The 13,145-nt window shown below is 51.3% G+C and overlaps 1 protein-coding gene across 4 annotated transcripts in view; it reads right to left on the bottom strand.

Moving 5' to 3' along the window:
- Positions 1-1,011: 1,011 nt before the first annotated feature.
- Positions 1,012-13,145, bottom strand: part of PRDM11 (PR/SET domain 11) — an 87,229-nt gene continuing 75,095 nt past the window's right edge. For 3 of the 4 annotated variants that reach the window (XM_055423903.2, XM_088843272.1, XM_088843270.1), the window contains exons 6-8: positions 11,220-11,407; positions 6,165-6,791; positions 1,012-5,118 (exon numbers count right to left, since the gene is read on the bottom strand). In XM_055423903.2, coding sequence (XP_055279878.1) covers positions 2,954-5,118; positions 6,165-6,791; positions 11,220-11,407 — 2,980 coding nt within the window. In that variant the 3' untranslated portion in view covers positions 1,012-2,953. The remainder of the gene's footprint in view (positions 5,119-6,164; positions 6,792-11,219; positions 11,408-13,145) is intronic. The other variant, XM_055423906.2, reaches the window with a different exon arrangement.

Here is a 13,145-nt window from a genome sequence, read left to right as displayed (position 1 = left end):
GTAATTGCACACAGCATTCACAGGATAGAAACACTGGAACTTCTGAGGGTAAAGACTGTGTCAACTGTAGTGGTGTGTCACCCAAATTGCTCCCTGTCCCCAGGCAAAGTGGCCTGCTATGAGCACCTGGAGTTTTCCAAATACCTTCCCAAACTTCAGGAATCTCCAGAGAGCCCATCCTCTTCGAGGTCTGGAACCTGGGTGGCTGGCTCCTGCTCCTCTGAAATGATAAGGTAGACACTAGCATTGGCCCAAAGGATTCTTTCCCCTCTGGATAAAAATTTGAGCTAATTTTTGGCCACAGCCTCCTAAGAGGAAACAGTTGTGGCCCTGCCACAGTACTCAGGCAGTCATCATCGAGTCTTTCCTCCTGGTTTTCAAATGAGTGGTGGTCTAGGGGATGACTCCCTGTCTCCTGATGTAGTGGGTGGGGAGGTGCAGAGGTGGGCAGGGGGAGGTGTAAGGCATCTGTTGGCTAAAAGAAAGGATCCCGACTACTGTTTCCGATCCCTATGGAGGCCCACCTTGCCAGTCATCTCTGCCCCCTCCGACCCATCTTGGTCCGTGTGATGTCCAGAGGAAGCGCTCCCACAGACCCGGTGGGTTGGGTGCGTGGTGGAGAGGAGGTTGAGGAGGGAAAGGCGGACCCTTGTGCTTTGCACTTGACCACAGATACTGACCCTGATCTGATGAGGCGGACGGCGGGAAAAGACATCGGCTTAAAGTGACATGCATGAGGTTGGGAATTTCAAAGCTGGAGAAAGGACTTTGGGTCTTTCCTTGCAGATTCCTGCTAACTCTATCCTTGTTCAGAGGAGGGTGGGAAAGCATGTGAGACTGGTGGGGGCGGGGGGATGAGGGGTGAATGTCACCAGGCAGGGGTGCATTGATTTGTTGAAGAAGGCAGCATATGAGGCCTGGCAGTGGGATAGTCAGAGAAAACCAGTTGGTTTTGTTTTGTTTTAACATGCTACATCACTGTTGAAAACAAAAAAAGTTTCAAAAATAATATATAATATATATAATATATTTATATAATGAAAAGCTATTGACTAGCAGCAATGATTCTAAAGTTATCATAGCACCAAGACCATGGGGGTTGGTGGGGGGTCTGTGGGGGGTGAAGGGCTGGCAGGACAAGGAAGAGGGGTGACATGTTCAGTGTCGCTGACAGTTCCACTCCGGCTCTCATCGGTGGCATGAGGCCTCAGAGACAAGATAAACCAAGAAGGGAGGAAGCCACCGCAGTTTTCTAATGTCTGAGCCGAGCAGGCTGGGGACACCGAAGCCTTGCCTGTGGCCAGATCATCCCATCCCTTGCACACCCTCTGCCAAATGAGAGGGGTGGCTCATATAGACAGACTATTGACAATGCAGGTCTTCCTCCCTTCCCCCAAATGTAACCTGCATCCACAACACAGGACCTCTGCAGATCAGATATGCATACATCAGATGTGGAAACACGGACAGAAGGTTTTAACAGCTCACGCACATTTGTTTTAAAAAAAAAAACTCCCTTGCGAGGTATACTGGTAATTAAATGAACAAAAGAGCATTGATCAAGACTCCTCCAGATGAAACCACTACTTGCCTCAGGGAGTAGGCAAGTGGCTATTTCTAAAGCTTATATCTCAGCTGTGTGTGTGTGTGTGTGTGTGTGTGTGTAGGCTGATGCCTTGAGAGTCCTGTCTGACTTCTTGTTTATTCCTTTCTTTGAGGACATCTCTACCCTGTTCAAAAAAGGAAGCGTTCACAGGCATAGACGCATTCCCCACTTTTCCACTACCTTCCTGCCAGGCTGCAGGGCTTGTCATCAGCCTTATTGCAAAAGAAGGACCCAATCCCTAGAGACTCTCATCGGAGTTATGCATAACCCAGGGCACAACTTGCATTGACATCTCCTGCCACTGAACTCTAGCAGGCATTTCTCGATTATTAAAGGAAAAAATAATATACCCCCAAACACATTATATGATTATAAAGACAGAGTATAAATAATCCATGTAAATTGAATACATACTTTTCATTTTACGTGTTTTTAGCCAAAAATCACTGCCCTACTGGGGTCTGGACTTCTTGGCTCTGCATTTCCCCCACATTCCCTGGATCTGAATGGAATTCTGTTGTGGTCTCCCACACCAGGTAAAAAAACAGGAATGCAAAGGGCTCACGTCCTCCCTCTTCCCCAGGATTTCAAGCTCCGTTGTGAGGCAATTTTGCCTTCAGTATAATAGGTAAAATGTTTAGGATCCAGGGGACTGGAAGGAGGGACTCAACAGCCCAGGGACGGGAGAGGTGACACAGGTGGGGACTGGCAGGTGTCACAGTCTGACCGACACTTCTGATTCAGAGACAGTGAAGGAACGCTCATCAGGGAATGAATGAAAACCTCTCAAGCTGGGTGGGAGGGGGAAACAGTCGAACATCCTGATCCGGATACACAGCTCACTGTATCCAAAGATCAGAGGTCTGATTCTGCTGGACCAGCGTGTCAGCCAGGAGGCCAAGAGAGCCCCCTCGTAAAACCAAACAAGAAAAAAAAAAAGGCAAGAACATACACCCAAACCCAAACCCCTCAACCCCCAAACAAGAACATAAACAAAATGAGCTACCTAAAGGCGATGACAGACCCGTCATTTTAGCTTATGCGAGTTGGTTGACAGTCAGGTGGGAGCCCGTGTAGCCCCAGCACATGCTTCTGTGAGTGAAAATGAGTTTCCACGTGTGTTACAGCTGCCAAATTTTGTAGACAAGAGTCAGTTTCCGACATTATTCCAATCTGAAAACTCCCAGTAGCTTAGGGTGGACGTGTCACCTTGGTTTTTAAAATTTTTTTCAGTGTGGGTTTTTATAGATATATATAATATAATATATATTTATATAATATATCAAAGCTTATGAGTATAGATTAAAAAAATATTCAACAGCTTGTGAACTCTGCAATGCCAGCTTCCTAAATATCCGGATAAAACTCTGACCCTTGGTCCACGGTCTGCAGCACAGGCTTCTGCTCCAGGGCAGACATCCTGTTGAGGACCTCGGCCGACAGTGCGTAGCTGTTGCCAGACTTCTCCTCGAACCAGCTGTCCAGGGCTCGCTTGGCATCGAAGTTGGCGATGGGAGGGCCGTTGACAGCAATGGTCAACAGGTCACTGAGTTGCTCCAGAGTCAGGCGGGAGCGGTGGTTTTTGCGAACTCGCTGCAGAGCGTTTCGGCCTTTCTCGCAGCAAGCAGTGGAGGTGGGGAGGACTTTGAGGACCTGGATGATCTTGTTCAAGAGCGGAAACCGCTGCTTGTACTTGCAAATGTGGCCGATCAGGTCTTTGAAGCCGTTTTTGGTATAGTAATCAGCCTTGAGTTCCCGCCACTCCATCAGCAGACTCCCGCGGGGGTCCAGTCCTTCCCTGCAGACATCCCGGGAGAAGGTGGGGATGGCCTCTAGGTGATCAAAGATCTGAACCATGTCCTCCTTGCCATAGCTCAGGAGCTCGTCGCTGTTCCGGGGCCAGGCAGCCAGGTCGAACACCTGGCAGGCCTTCACGAAGATCCGGCTGCGGGAATCGAACCTCTGAGCTAGGATCACTTGGGTCTTCTGGCAGATCTTCTCCCGGATGGACTGGAACTTGGCTTCAGCCACCCTGAGGTTCTTCATGGCGATGCCGTTGAAGCTGTCCCGGAAGTTCTCCTCGAACTCCTGCAGGTATTCCCCAGGGGAGTCAGCCAGCCGGCTGATCTCCTGGATGGCCTCCTCAATCTTGTCGTCCACCTGGGACACCAGGAGGTATTCGCCCTGGAAGACGTAGGCCAGGCGTGAGAGCACAGCGATCACGTCCAGGAGGAAGTAGATGAGCTTGATGGACTGGTAGTCCATGAGGAACTGCAGCAGAGCTAGGGCAATGGCCGAGGCGTCTGCCCGCTGGGTCTGGCTGCTGACGTCCTTGAGGTGGGCGACCACCTCCAGGTAGTCCTTGATGAGGGCGTTGAGGACGTTCTGCTCACCAATGATCCACCGCACGGCCCGGATGTCCCCCAGGAACTCGGTCTCCTCGCACAGCGTGGATGCTGTGGACCGCAGCTCACACATGAGGCGCGGCGAATAGCGGTAGAAGCTGAGCAGCTGCTTCAGGTTGTTCTCCAGCTCCTCCAGGCAGGGGAGCTCCTTCCCGCTGATGGCGTCCAAGATCTCCAGGTGGGGCCGGTGCACCATGAAGGGCAGGCACAGCAGCCAGGGCAGCGTCTTGCGGATCGTCATGAACATGCTGGCCCGGAGGCTGGCTGTGACGTTGGCCCCATCTATGCCCAAGCCCACGGTGGGCTTCTCGTCCTGCAAGCGGATGCCCAAGGCGGAAAAGGCCCGATCCAGCGCCTGCAGATAGCTCTCTGTGCCGGAGAACCCCAGCTCCTGCAGGGACAGGAACTCCGTGGCCGGGGGCCCGTCGCTGCTGGTGTACTGGACGTAGACCGCCACCGTGTCAGCCAGCAGGTCATCGCTCTGCCCGTCCAGGATGATGCTGAGGCAGGGCGACTGGCGGATGCGCTCCACCAGGTCTTCGCGCAGCGCCCGGGCGATGTGATGGATGAGGATCTGGCAGTCACCCTCGTTCATGTACTGGTCCACCACCTTAAGCTCGCATTTCCGCAGCAGCTCGGCCAGCGGCCGGAAGTCCAGGTACGGCCGGCCCTCCAGGGCCAGGTGGTAGGCAGTGTTGAAGAGCAGGGTCATGTTGCGACACATCTCCTCTGTCTTCTCGGGGTGCATGCGGAGCTTGTAGAGCTGCAGGCACTTCTTGTGCAGGTTGCTCTGGCTGTGCAGCTTGATGGTGTGAATCTTGAACTGCTTGGAGCCGATGATGAAGGCAGAGGTGCGTGAGGACTGCACTGTGTACTGGCGGCAGACGTGGCACCACATCTCGTTGAGGGTCGGGGAGTACCGCAGGAACCAGAACTTCTTCAGCCATTCCTGCTTGAAGCGCCGGATCCGGCGCCCGGTGGCCGAGGACATCTTGGAGGGCTCATCGGTGGCTGTCATAATATCGTTGGAGACGGACTCGTCGGCCGAATCCACCTCCTGATCGTCGTCCTCCGTGATGGCCGGGCCGGAGACCATGCTCTCTGAGGCTGGAAGACAGATGGGAAGGGAACCCGTTACATCTGCTGGGAAGAAAGAAATGAAAAAACACACAAAGATGTTCCACAAATGAAAGAAATAAGGTCCAGAAGGCAGGTGTCATATTTTGTGAAACAGACTGAATTCCAGCGTGGAATTCATTTATAAGCATCCTTGTCATCCACGCTAGACATACTTAAGTCTGGCACGCTTCCTGAGCCCCCCACCTTGCCATCCTCTTTGTGGATTAGCCCGGTGGCCACCACCACGCTCCAGGCTGCCTGCCCTCACCCTCCACGAGCATGAGCTCAAGGAACTTAAATGTTCTATATCCACCGAAGAGGAAAACTAGGAGAGCTGAGCCCGTGGAGGAACAGAGCACGTCCCAGGTTTCACGGCGGGACCGCAAGGACGTGGGACTCATTTGTTCCACCACTAATGTGCCCTCCAATGAAGGCGGCTGGGGCCCCAAGTGAGTTGGGGATCAGAATGCAGTTAAGACACAGGATTGGAAGAGCTGCAACACCTCATTCTGAGCTAAGGGGCATGGCTAAAACGGCAGGGCTGTGTAAATCTCTAATTCAGCTGTGTACTGAGAAACTTTCCTCAGGGTTGAGCAGCCCTAAAAGATCCAGGCAGCCAAGAGAAACGGGCAAAGGGAGGTCATTGCCCTGCATTCCCATCAGGAAGGCCGGGGGCTCTTCCCCATGGGACACCCTGCCTGGGACTGGGAGAGAAGAGAAAGACTGAGTTTAGAAGTTGGCCTTTGGGGTAAGACACCGGAGAAAGGCAACGGGTCAAGAACACAGCACACACCCCCTCCTGCAGCGGAATTTCCTTTATTGATGAGGAGGATACAAGGGCAAGACACGAAGCCCCCACAGGAGCTGTAAGGTGGCCTGTTGGAGGCAGCTGAGGGTGTGGACTGCGATCGGTGCCCACCTGAGTTCCCAGGTCTCTCCCTGAAGGTGGCACCCCCAGGGAGCGCCTGGCCCCCCTCCGTACCGTCCACCGCACGTTCCTCCCTCGGACAACAACTTCATCCACACCAACTTACCTGCGGGGTCTGAGAACTCGGGGAGCTCCAGTGCCTGCGCTGGCAGGGTGGGGGGCTCAGGAAGCGTGCCAGACTTAAGCATGTCTAGTTCAGCCTGGAGTTCCCGGACCTTCTTCTTGAGGCGAATACAGTTAGGGCAAAAGGAGGTGGTGGGCAGCTCGGGAGGGTCGGACGCAAGGGAGGCCTCGGCGGGACTGTCGGCCTTGAACGACGAAGGCTCCTCCTCTTCGTCCTCCAGGGGGCCTGCCCCCTTGGAAGCCCCTTGGGGGATCTTCCAGTCCCCGTCCCCCGGGGTCCGACTGACATTCTGCGCGCCGTGCGACACTGTCACTGCACACTGACTGTAGGCGTCATTCTGGTACTTGGGGACCTTCCTGATGACCAGGGAAGTGCTCAGTGCCAGCTGGTGGGCTTCGACCTTTGCGGACTCCAGTGAGGCCTCCAACACATCCTTGAAAATGAGGTCGATTTTCTTCTTCTTGGCCTGGGGGTGCACGTCCCCCTCGTCAAAGCCACGCTTGTAGGGGCTTTTGCCCTGTCTCAACACGGGGAGCTGAAGGGGACCCCTCAGGTCTTCTGGGTTATCCAGAGCCCGCTCAGACTTCTCCTTCTGCAACCTCTTCTCTCCTAGGAAGGAAAACCAGGGTGTGAGGAAGTGGGGAGAAGCCCCGAAGAGGAGAAACCAACAGAACACAAAGCGCTGCTGTCAGGAAGTCGCTTGACATCCCTCTGGGTCAGGCCTTGTGCAGCAGGTGTGGCAAACAGCGGGGCAGGTTACTCAGTGAAGAATCGGGCTGACCTAACGTGTGGTTGGGGAGTTCACCGAGGTGCTTGGCATCACTTACATGATAGAAGGAAACAGAAATGGATCACGGGGTCTGGAGTCAAAGGACCCCCAAAAGTGGCGAGAACTCCTTTTAAAGAGGCAGTTTCAACATAGCCTTATGTATCAAAAAGTGAAAGTCCCTCAGTCGTGTCTGACTCTTTGCGACCCCATGGGCTATAGAGTCCACAGGATTCTCCAGGCAAGAATACTGGAGTGAGTAAGCCGTTCCCTCCTCCAGGGGATCTTCCCAACCCAGAGATCAAACCCAGGTATGTTTATAAGTTGAGCAAATGTGTAGGCGTGGGGAGGCGTGGGGAGTTGGAAGCTAAGGAACTCGCCATCCTGTCATCCTAAAAGATGACGTCCCATGTGATAAGCTGAGTGGGTGGTAACATAGCTCAGCTAAGTGCATAAGGAGCTCTCATGCCTCCAGGTTTCCCCTCCAGTCTCAGCAATTGGAAGATGGCTACTTCCACTTGATGGCGTGTTGGTCACTCAGTCATGTCTGACTCTCTGTGACCCTGTGGACTGTAGCCCGCCAGGCTCCTCTGTCCACGGAATTCTCCAGGCAAGAATACTGGAGTGGGTTGTCATTTCCTTCTCCAGGGATCTTCCTGATCCAGGGATCAAACCCATTTCTGTTGCATTGCAGGCAGATTCTTTACTGTCTGAACCACCAGGGAAGCCCAACTCGGTAAAAGGTACGCAAAGCACCAAGGCCCACTTCTTTCTCCTCCCTGACTCTCCCTTAACGCAAAGTCCATCTTATAGCAACTGTCCTTTCTAATTCTTTCAGTAACCAGAAGATAGGATGATGTGGGGAAGCATGGCCTGAACCTCTGTGGGTCTCACTGATAACCAAGGCAGGAAGAAAAGGGAAGTCAGGGACTTCCTTGTGGGCTCCCAGATGACAGCCTCTAGCATGATAAAGCAGGACACGTGGACACAACGCATGCTCAAAATACAGCCGCTGTGTTTCCTTACCTGACAATTCTGACGTTTCCTCTTCTATTTCTTTCTATCGTGTAAATGATGTCAAAGACCTTGGTGAACTCCCCAATAATATATTTTGTTAGCCTGATTCTTCAAAATGGCTAATACAGTTGCACAAATTGCTATAGATGTGTGGACACTGCCTGCAGGAACAGATGCTAAGAGGTACCCTCAGAAGGTCCTGACAGCCAGCTGACCGTGGAGCAAGGAACTCTCAAAGGTTTCCTAGATCAGGGGCAGGGTCCTGGGAGATGTGAATCTGAATATATGTTGTAATTAGGCTTCTGAGAGCTGTGTTTGCGCAAGGCCTCCAAGTGAAGGCCAAGGGCTCTTTGCATACAATCCAGATGTCCCATACTGTGACTGAGCCTTGGCATCCCACAGCTGGCGTGGGGTGCTGTGCCTGGCCCATGTATGACCCCAGCTCAGAAGGGAGCAACCTATTCAGGATGCTCAATTTCTGTCCTCAAATGAACACGTAGGAATGACCTTAATTCCTGAAACTCATTTCTTAACAGTTGAGGGGCAGAAAGGATGGAGATGAAGAGAACTTTTAAAAAAGCAACACATTCATATCACAGATAAGGCACTTGCCCATCAGAATCCCTGATTCAAGTCAGTGGCGACCCTTGCACTTTCTCACGTACCACTCAGGCAGTAAATAGCTGAGGATGTTGAGAAGTCAAGGCTACACATCACCAGGGATTCCTCATGCCTCTCTGCTCAAGGACAAGATTATTCAAATTTTCTAGGATGAGCAGGAGATTTCTTTGGGGTCAAGGCTCCCAGAAAAAAACCTGTGGGTCAAAGAAGACCTTTAAACATTATGAAATGAATTCTAAAGCCTCCACAAAACATGAGGGAAACACCACAAAGTAAATCAATGACCCAAAGTAGACAAATAACAAAGTCTTTGAATACATGTATAGATGCATCCTGTTCTTAAAAAATAGCCACAAAGGAATAATTTACGCTCTTTAGGAAGCAGTTCTGGGCTCCAACTAATATTCCTACTTAATGCTGCTCAGTTGCTCAGTTGTGTCCAACTCTTTGTGACCCGATGGACTGTAGCCCGCCAGTCTCCTCTCTCCATGGGATTTCCCAGGCAAGAATAGAGTGGGTTGCCATTTCCTTTCCCGGGGGATCTTCCCAACCCAGGGATCGAACCCACATCTCTTGCATCTCCTGCTTTGGCAGGAGGATTCTTTACCACTTGAGCCGCCAACGAGAGTTCCTACTTAATAAGGACTAATAATTCAAGCTCTGGACTTTAGCAGGGCTCCAACCTCCAATTACAGAGACGTCTCCTTCCATGCAAGACCGTAAGTGGCTGAGCGTGGGGGATTCCCCCCTCCAGAGCTGGCCCGGCACACAGATCTCAGACGCCACTCACCGCATCAGAGACTGCCAAAGCTACAGGTTACATGGACACACCTAAAGGACACAGCCCCTCGGCTGCTCCCAAGGGCTTCAGGTCCAAGTCCACCCTCCGCTCTGACCCTGCCCATCATGGCTTCAGTTTCCTCCCTATTTCCTGCTTCTCAGCCTGGCCAGGAATTGACACTCCATCCTCCTATATATACACACATCTCGGCAGACAGATTTCAAGTCTGTCTGCCACGCTCCTTTGAACCACTCCTGAAAGCTCATGCCCTTCTCTGAGCATTCCCCTTGGGTCTCAGCGCTCTCTGAGAATGATGTAGCTTGCGGGGCTTTGGAGAAGACACTGGGGAAAAAAGACATCACAGATCCAGAAGAATTCAAGAAGATCCTGGCCAAGGGATGGAACCTGTGTCCTCAGATACAGCTTGGTTTTCTCTTCTTCTGATGATAAGATTCTTTTGGACATTTCCTGACAGTCTTCATTCATGTCTTCTTTTATCCATTCAACAAAGATTTACTGAGCACCTACTCTGTACCAGACACTTTCATACATGGCATCTCCGGAGATCAAATGGAAACCATTGCAATCATGTCATGGAAACGTGCCTTCCCAAGTGTAATTGGCAAATATGTGCCCAACACCCCGCTCCAAAGAAGACAAGAGATGAGTGTATCTACTGGGTCTCCTCTCACTGCCCATCCAATCACCAGATACCTTTTACCAAGTCAGGTAGCAGCTGCATTCTCAATGTCCATAGTTTGCTTTGCTCTGTCTTGGTTTTGAAGATAGCGTAATTCCAGAAGGCTCTTCTCACCCCTTTTTCATCGTTTCTCTTCAGAGTCCAAATGAAGCTTTGTGTACAATAAGTAGGTTGGTCAGAAACATGGTATTGTGAGGCTTGGGTGTAGGTCTGGTTCCCAGGACCAGGTGAGCTCTGGGTCTTTGGACATGTGGTTTCAGTTCAAGGAAGGTCCCGTTGGGAAAATGACCTGGGCTCACCCATTTGTGCTGACATGGCTGAGGATGGACTAAAAGAGGCTAGGAGCTGGGGGATATTTTAAACCACTTTCAAATGACTCATTTAAATGGAGCCTGGGTGGACACCCACCCACCAGGCTATGATCCATGTATAAACTCACCTTCCCACGTCTCTCCAACCTTCTTCTTCTAAGAGCAATTGTTCTTTCATAGCGCATCATTAGAACAGCTAGGAATGAGACGGGGAGGAAGCAGGGAGGAAACTGGCTTTGTCCGGGAGGCCGGACAACACTGTAGGTTAGAGCTTAGCCCCTGGACTGAGACAGCCGTGGTTTAGGAGCCTAGCTCTGCCCCTGCTGACCACTGTATGTATCTGAGGAGTGAGTCACTGTATTTGTCTGCTGCTCAGTCTCTGCACTTGTAAGATGGGGAGAAGAATCCACACGCTGTCATTAGCATGCGTATTATCCATCTAATTCTCACCACACGTTCGCAGAGGAGGCGCTAATGGAAATGGCTACATGGGACACTGCAGACAACACGTTTAGCACATACTAAGCGCGTAGTAAATACCACCTGTTATTGCTGCTATTATCGAGCCAGAGGCAGCTTACAACATCCTTCCATCAATCTGAGTTGGGGAAACAGAATCAATCTTGATTATATGATTGGCACTGGAGACTTGTCTCACTCCCTCATGCTCTGAAACATCTATAGTAGGGCTCCTGACCCTCTCTAGGGGAGGAGGACACACTGGGGTGCCACTGGTCCATCCTGGGTCTCCCCCAATTTCCCAGAAGCGCCCACAGAAGCGTTTCTGGCCTCGCTGGGGCTGGGTGGCGGGCGTGGGCCGCCCCCACGTGTGGACACTCACCTCGGGCCAGGTTGCGGTGGATGGTCTCCTGGGACATGCTGTGCAGGCGCTTCATGTAATCCTCGCTGTACCAGACCCGCAGCCGCTCCCCCGGCCGGATGTCCCGGCAGGCCCGGAAGTAGATGCGCTCGCTGTGCTGGAAGGCCAGCAGGTTCTGCTCCCTCTCCTCCCGGGAGATGACCACGTACCTGGGGGCAAGGGGGACAGGTCAGAAGGCGCAGGCCACTCTTCAGCGAGTGCCTGCTGGTAGCAGGCACAGTGCAGGGTAGGTGCCGGTGGCTGGACGTCCACGAGCATGTGGGCACCTGCCAAACACTACAGGGCAGTTGCCCGCCAAGGACAGGCACCCCAGCTGGAGCCAGTCCCTTGTCTCGCTGTCTGGTATGACTTCAAGCAAGCCTCTGTACCTCTAAGAATCTGTTTCCTGAGACTGGAAATGACACCTGCCCTGCCCACCTCCTAGGTTCTGGTAAACATAAGATTCAACCCCAGATAGACAGGTGACTGGAAAACTATTTTTCACTAACTTTTTTTTTAAGTCTTTATTGAATTTGTTACAAAACTGCCTCTATTTTACATGTTTTTTGGCCACAAGGCATGTGGGAACTTAGCTCCACAAGTGGGAATCGAACCTGCACCCGTTGCATTGGAAGGCAAAGTTTTAACCACTGGACTGCCAGGGAGTTCCCCTCTTCACTAACTTTTAACTGCAGGGGCTCCCACATACCCGCAGGCCTCTAATGGTGGTAAGGGTGAGGTCCTTGAATTGTTTCCAGTACGTCACAAAGCCTAGCAGAAGGAACCCATGTGACAAGGGTGCCCACGAGATCAATGAATGAATCCTAAAGATCAAAGTCTTAAAAGAAAAAGAAAGAAAGGATGCCCAGAGGAGACAGGAGAGGTAGGTAAATAAGAGGCAAGGAAAATCTAAGTCATTTTCAGGTAAGGAAACAGGCTCAGAGAGGCTAAGTCACTTGCTTAAGGTCACACCGCTAAGAGCATTGAGGTCTATGCTTTTCCCACTAGAACTCATGGCTCCTTTGTGAGCATGTAAAGCACCAACTTAGCAATGCCCAGAACACCTCCGAAGTTCTGTCGAACCCTTAGACTTTGAAGCTTTCACCCATTCTCCCTGAAATGACATCTCCAGTATCCAACCTGCCACCTCACTCACCTCCAAAAGGTGAGATGATGCAACACTTGCAGCGAGGTAAAGATGTACCGATCAAATGGACAAGAGGACATTATTTGGAGTTTTTGGGTTCTGCACTATTCAAGTGCCTAGGAAATTTGCAGTCATAAAAGGGAGGTCCAAGAGGGAGGAGATATATGTATACATATGGCTGACCCACTTCACTGTACAGCAGAAACTAACCCAACATTGTAAGGCAATTATCTTCCCCCCAAAAAAACCCCTTCTTCTCCTTATGTTTGTCTCAAAAGCTACGGAAGAAATCAAAGTCTGTCTGACTGGCCCAGCCCAGAGAACTGTACTTGGAACAGTCTGAGGGAAACAATAGTTCACAGAAAAGAATCCAAAGGGATGATGAAAAAGTGAAATTATTCAGCATCACTGGTAAGAAAAGCGGCGCAAAGTAGCACATTGTATCGTTGGCACCAATAATTTTTTAAATGATCGGCTCTGTACTGGTAAAGGTGGCAAGACTAGGGTTTCCATTCTAATGGTGGGAAATAAACTGGCACAACCTTGGGAAGCAAGCTGGCAACACGGACTCCAACAAGTACGTGCTCATTCACACTCACAGCAGCATTATGCACAAGAGTCAAAACGTGGAAGTAACCCAAGTGTCCACTGATGGATGAATGGATGGGCAGATGTGGTGTAAGAGCCGTAAAAAGGAAGGGACTTCTGGTCCATGCCACAACACGAACGATCCTTGATGACCAGACTAAATGACATGAGCC

The sequence above is a fragment of the Moschus berezovskii genome, chromosome 14 (genome assembly GCF_049115385.1).
Source record: "Moschus berezovskii isolate FMDL1 chromosome 14, NW_MosBer_1.0, whole genome shotgun sequence".
Classification (NCBI taxonomy): Eukaryota; Metazoa; Chordata; class Mammalia; order Artiodactyla; family Moschidae; genus Moschus; species Moschus berezovskii.
This window is presented reverse-complemented; position numbering and strand designations above follow the sequence as displayed.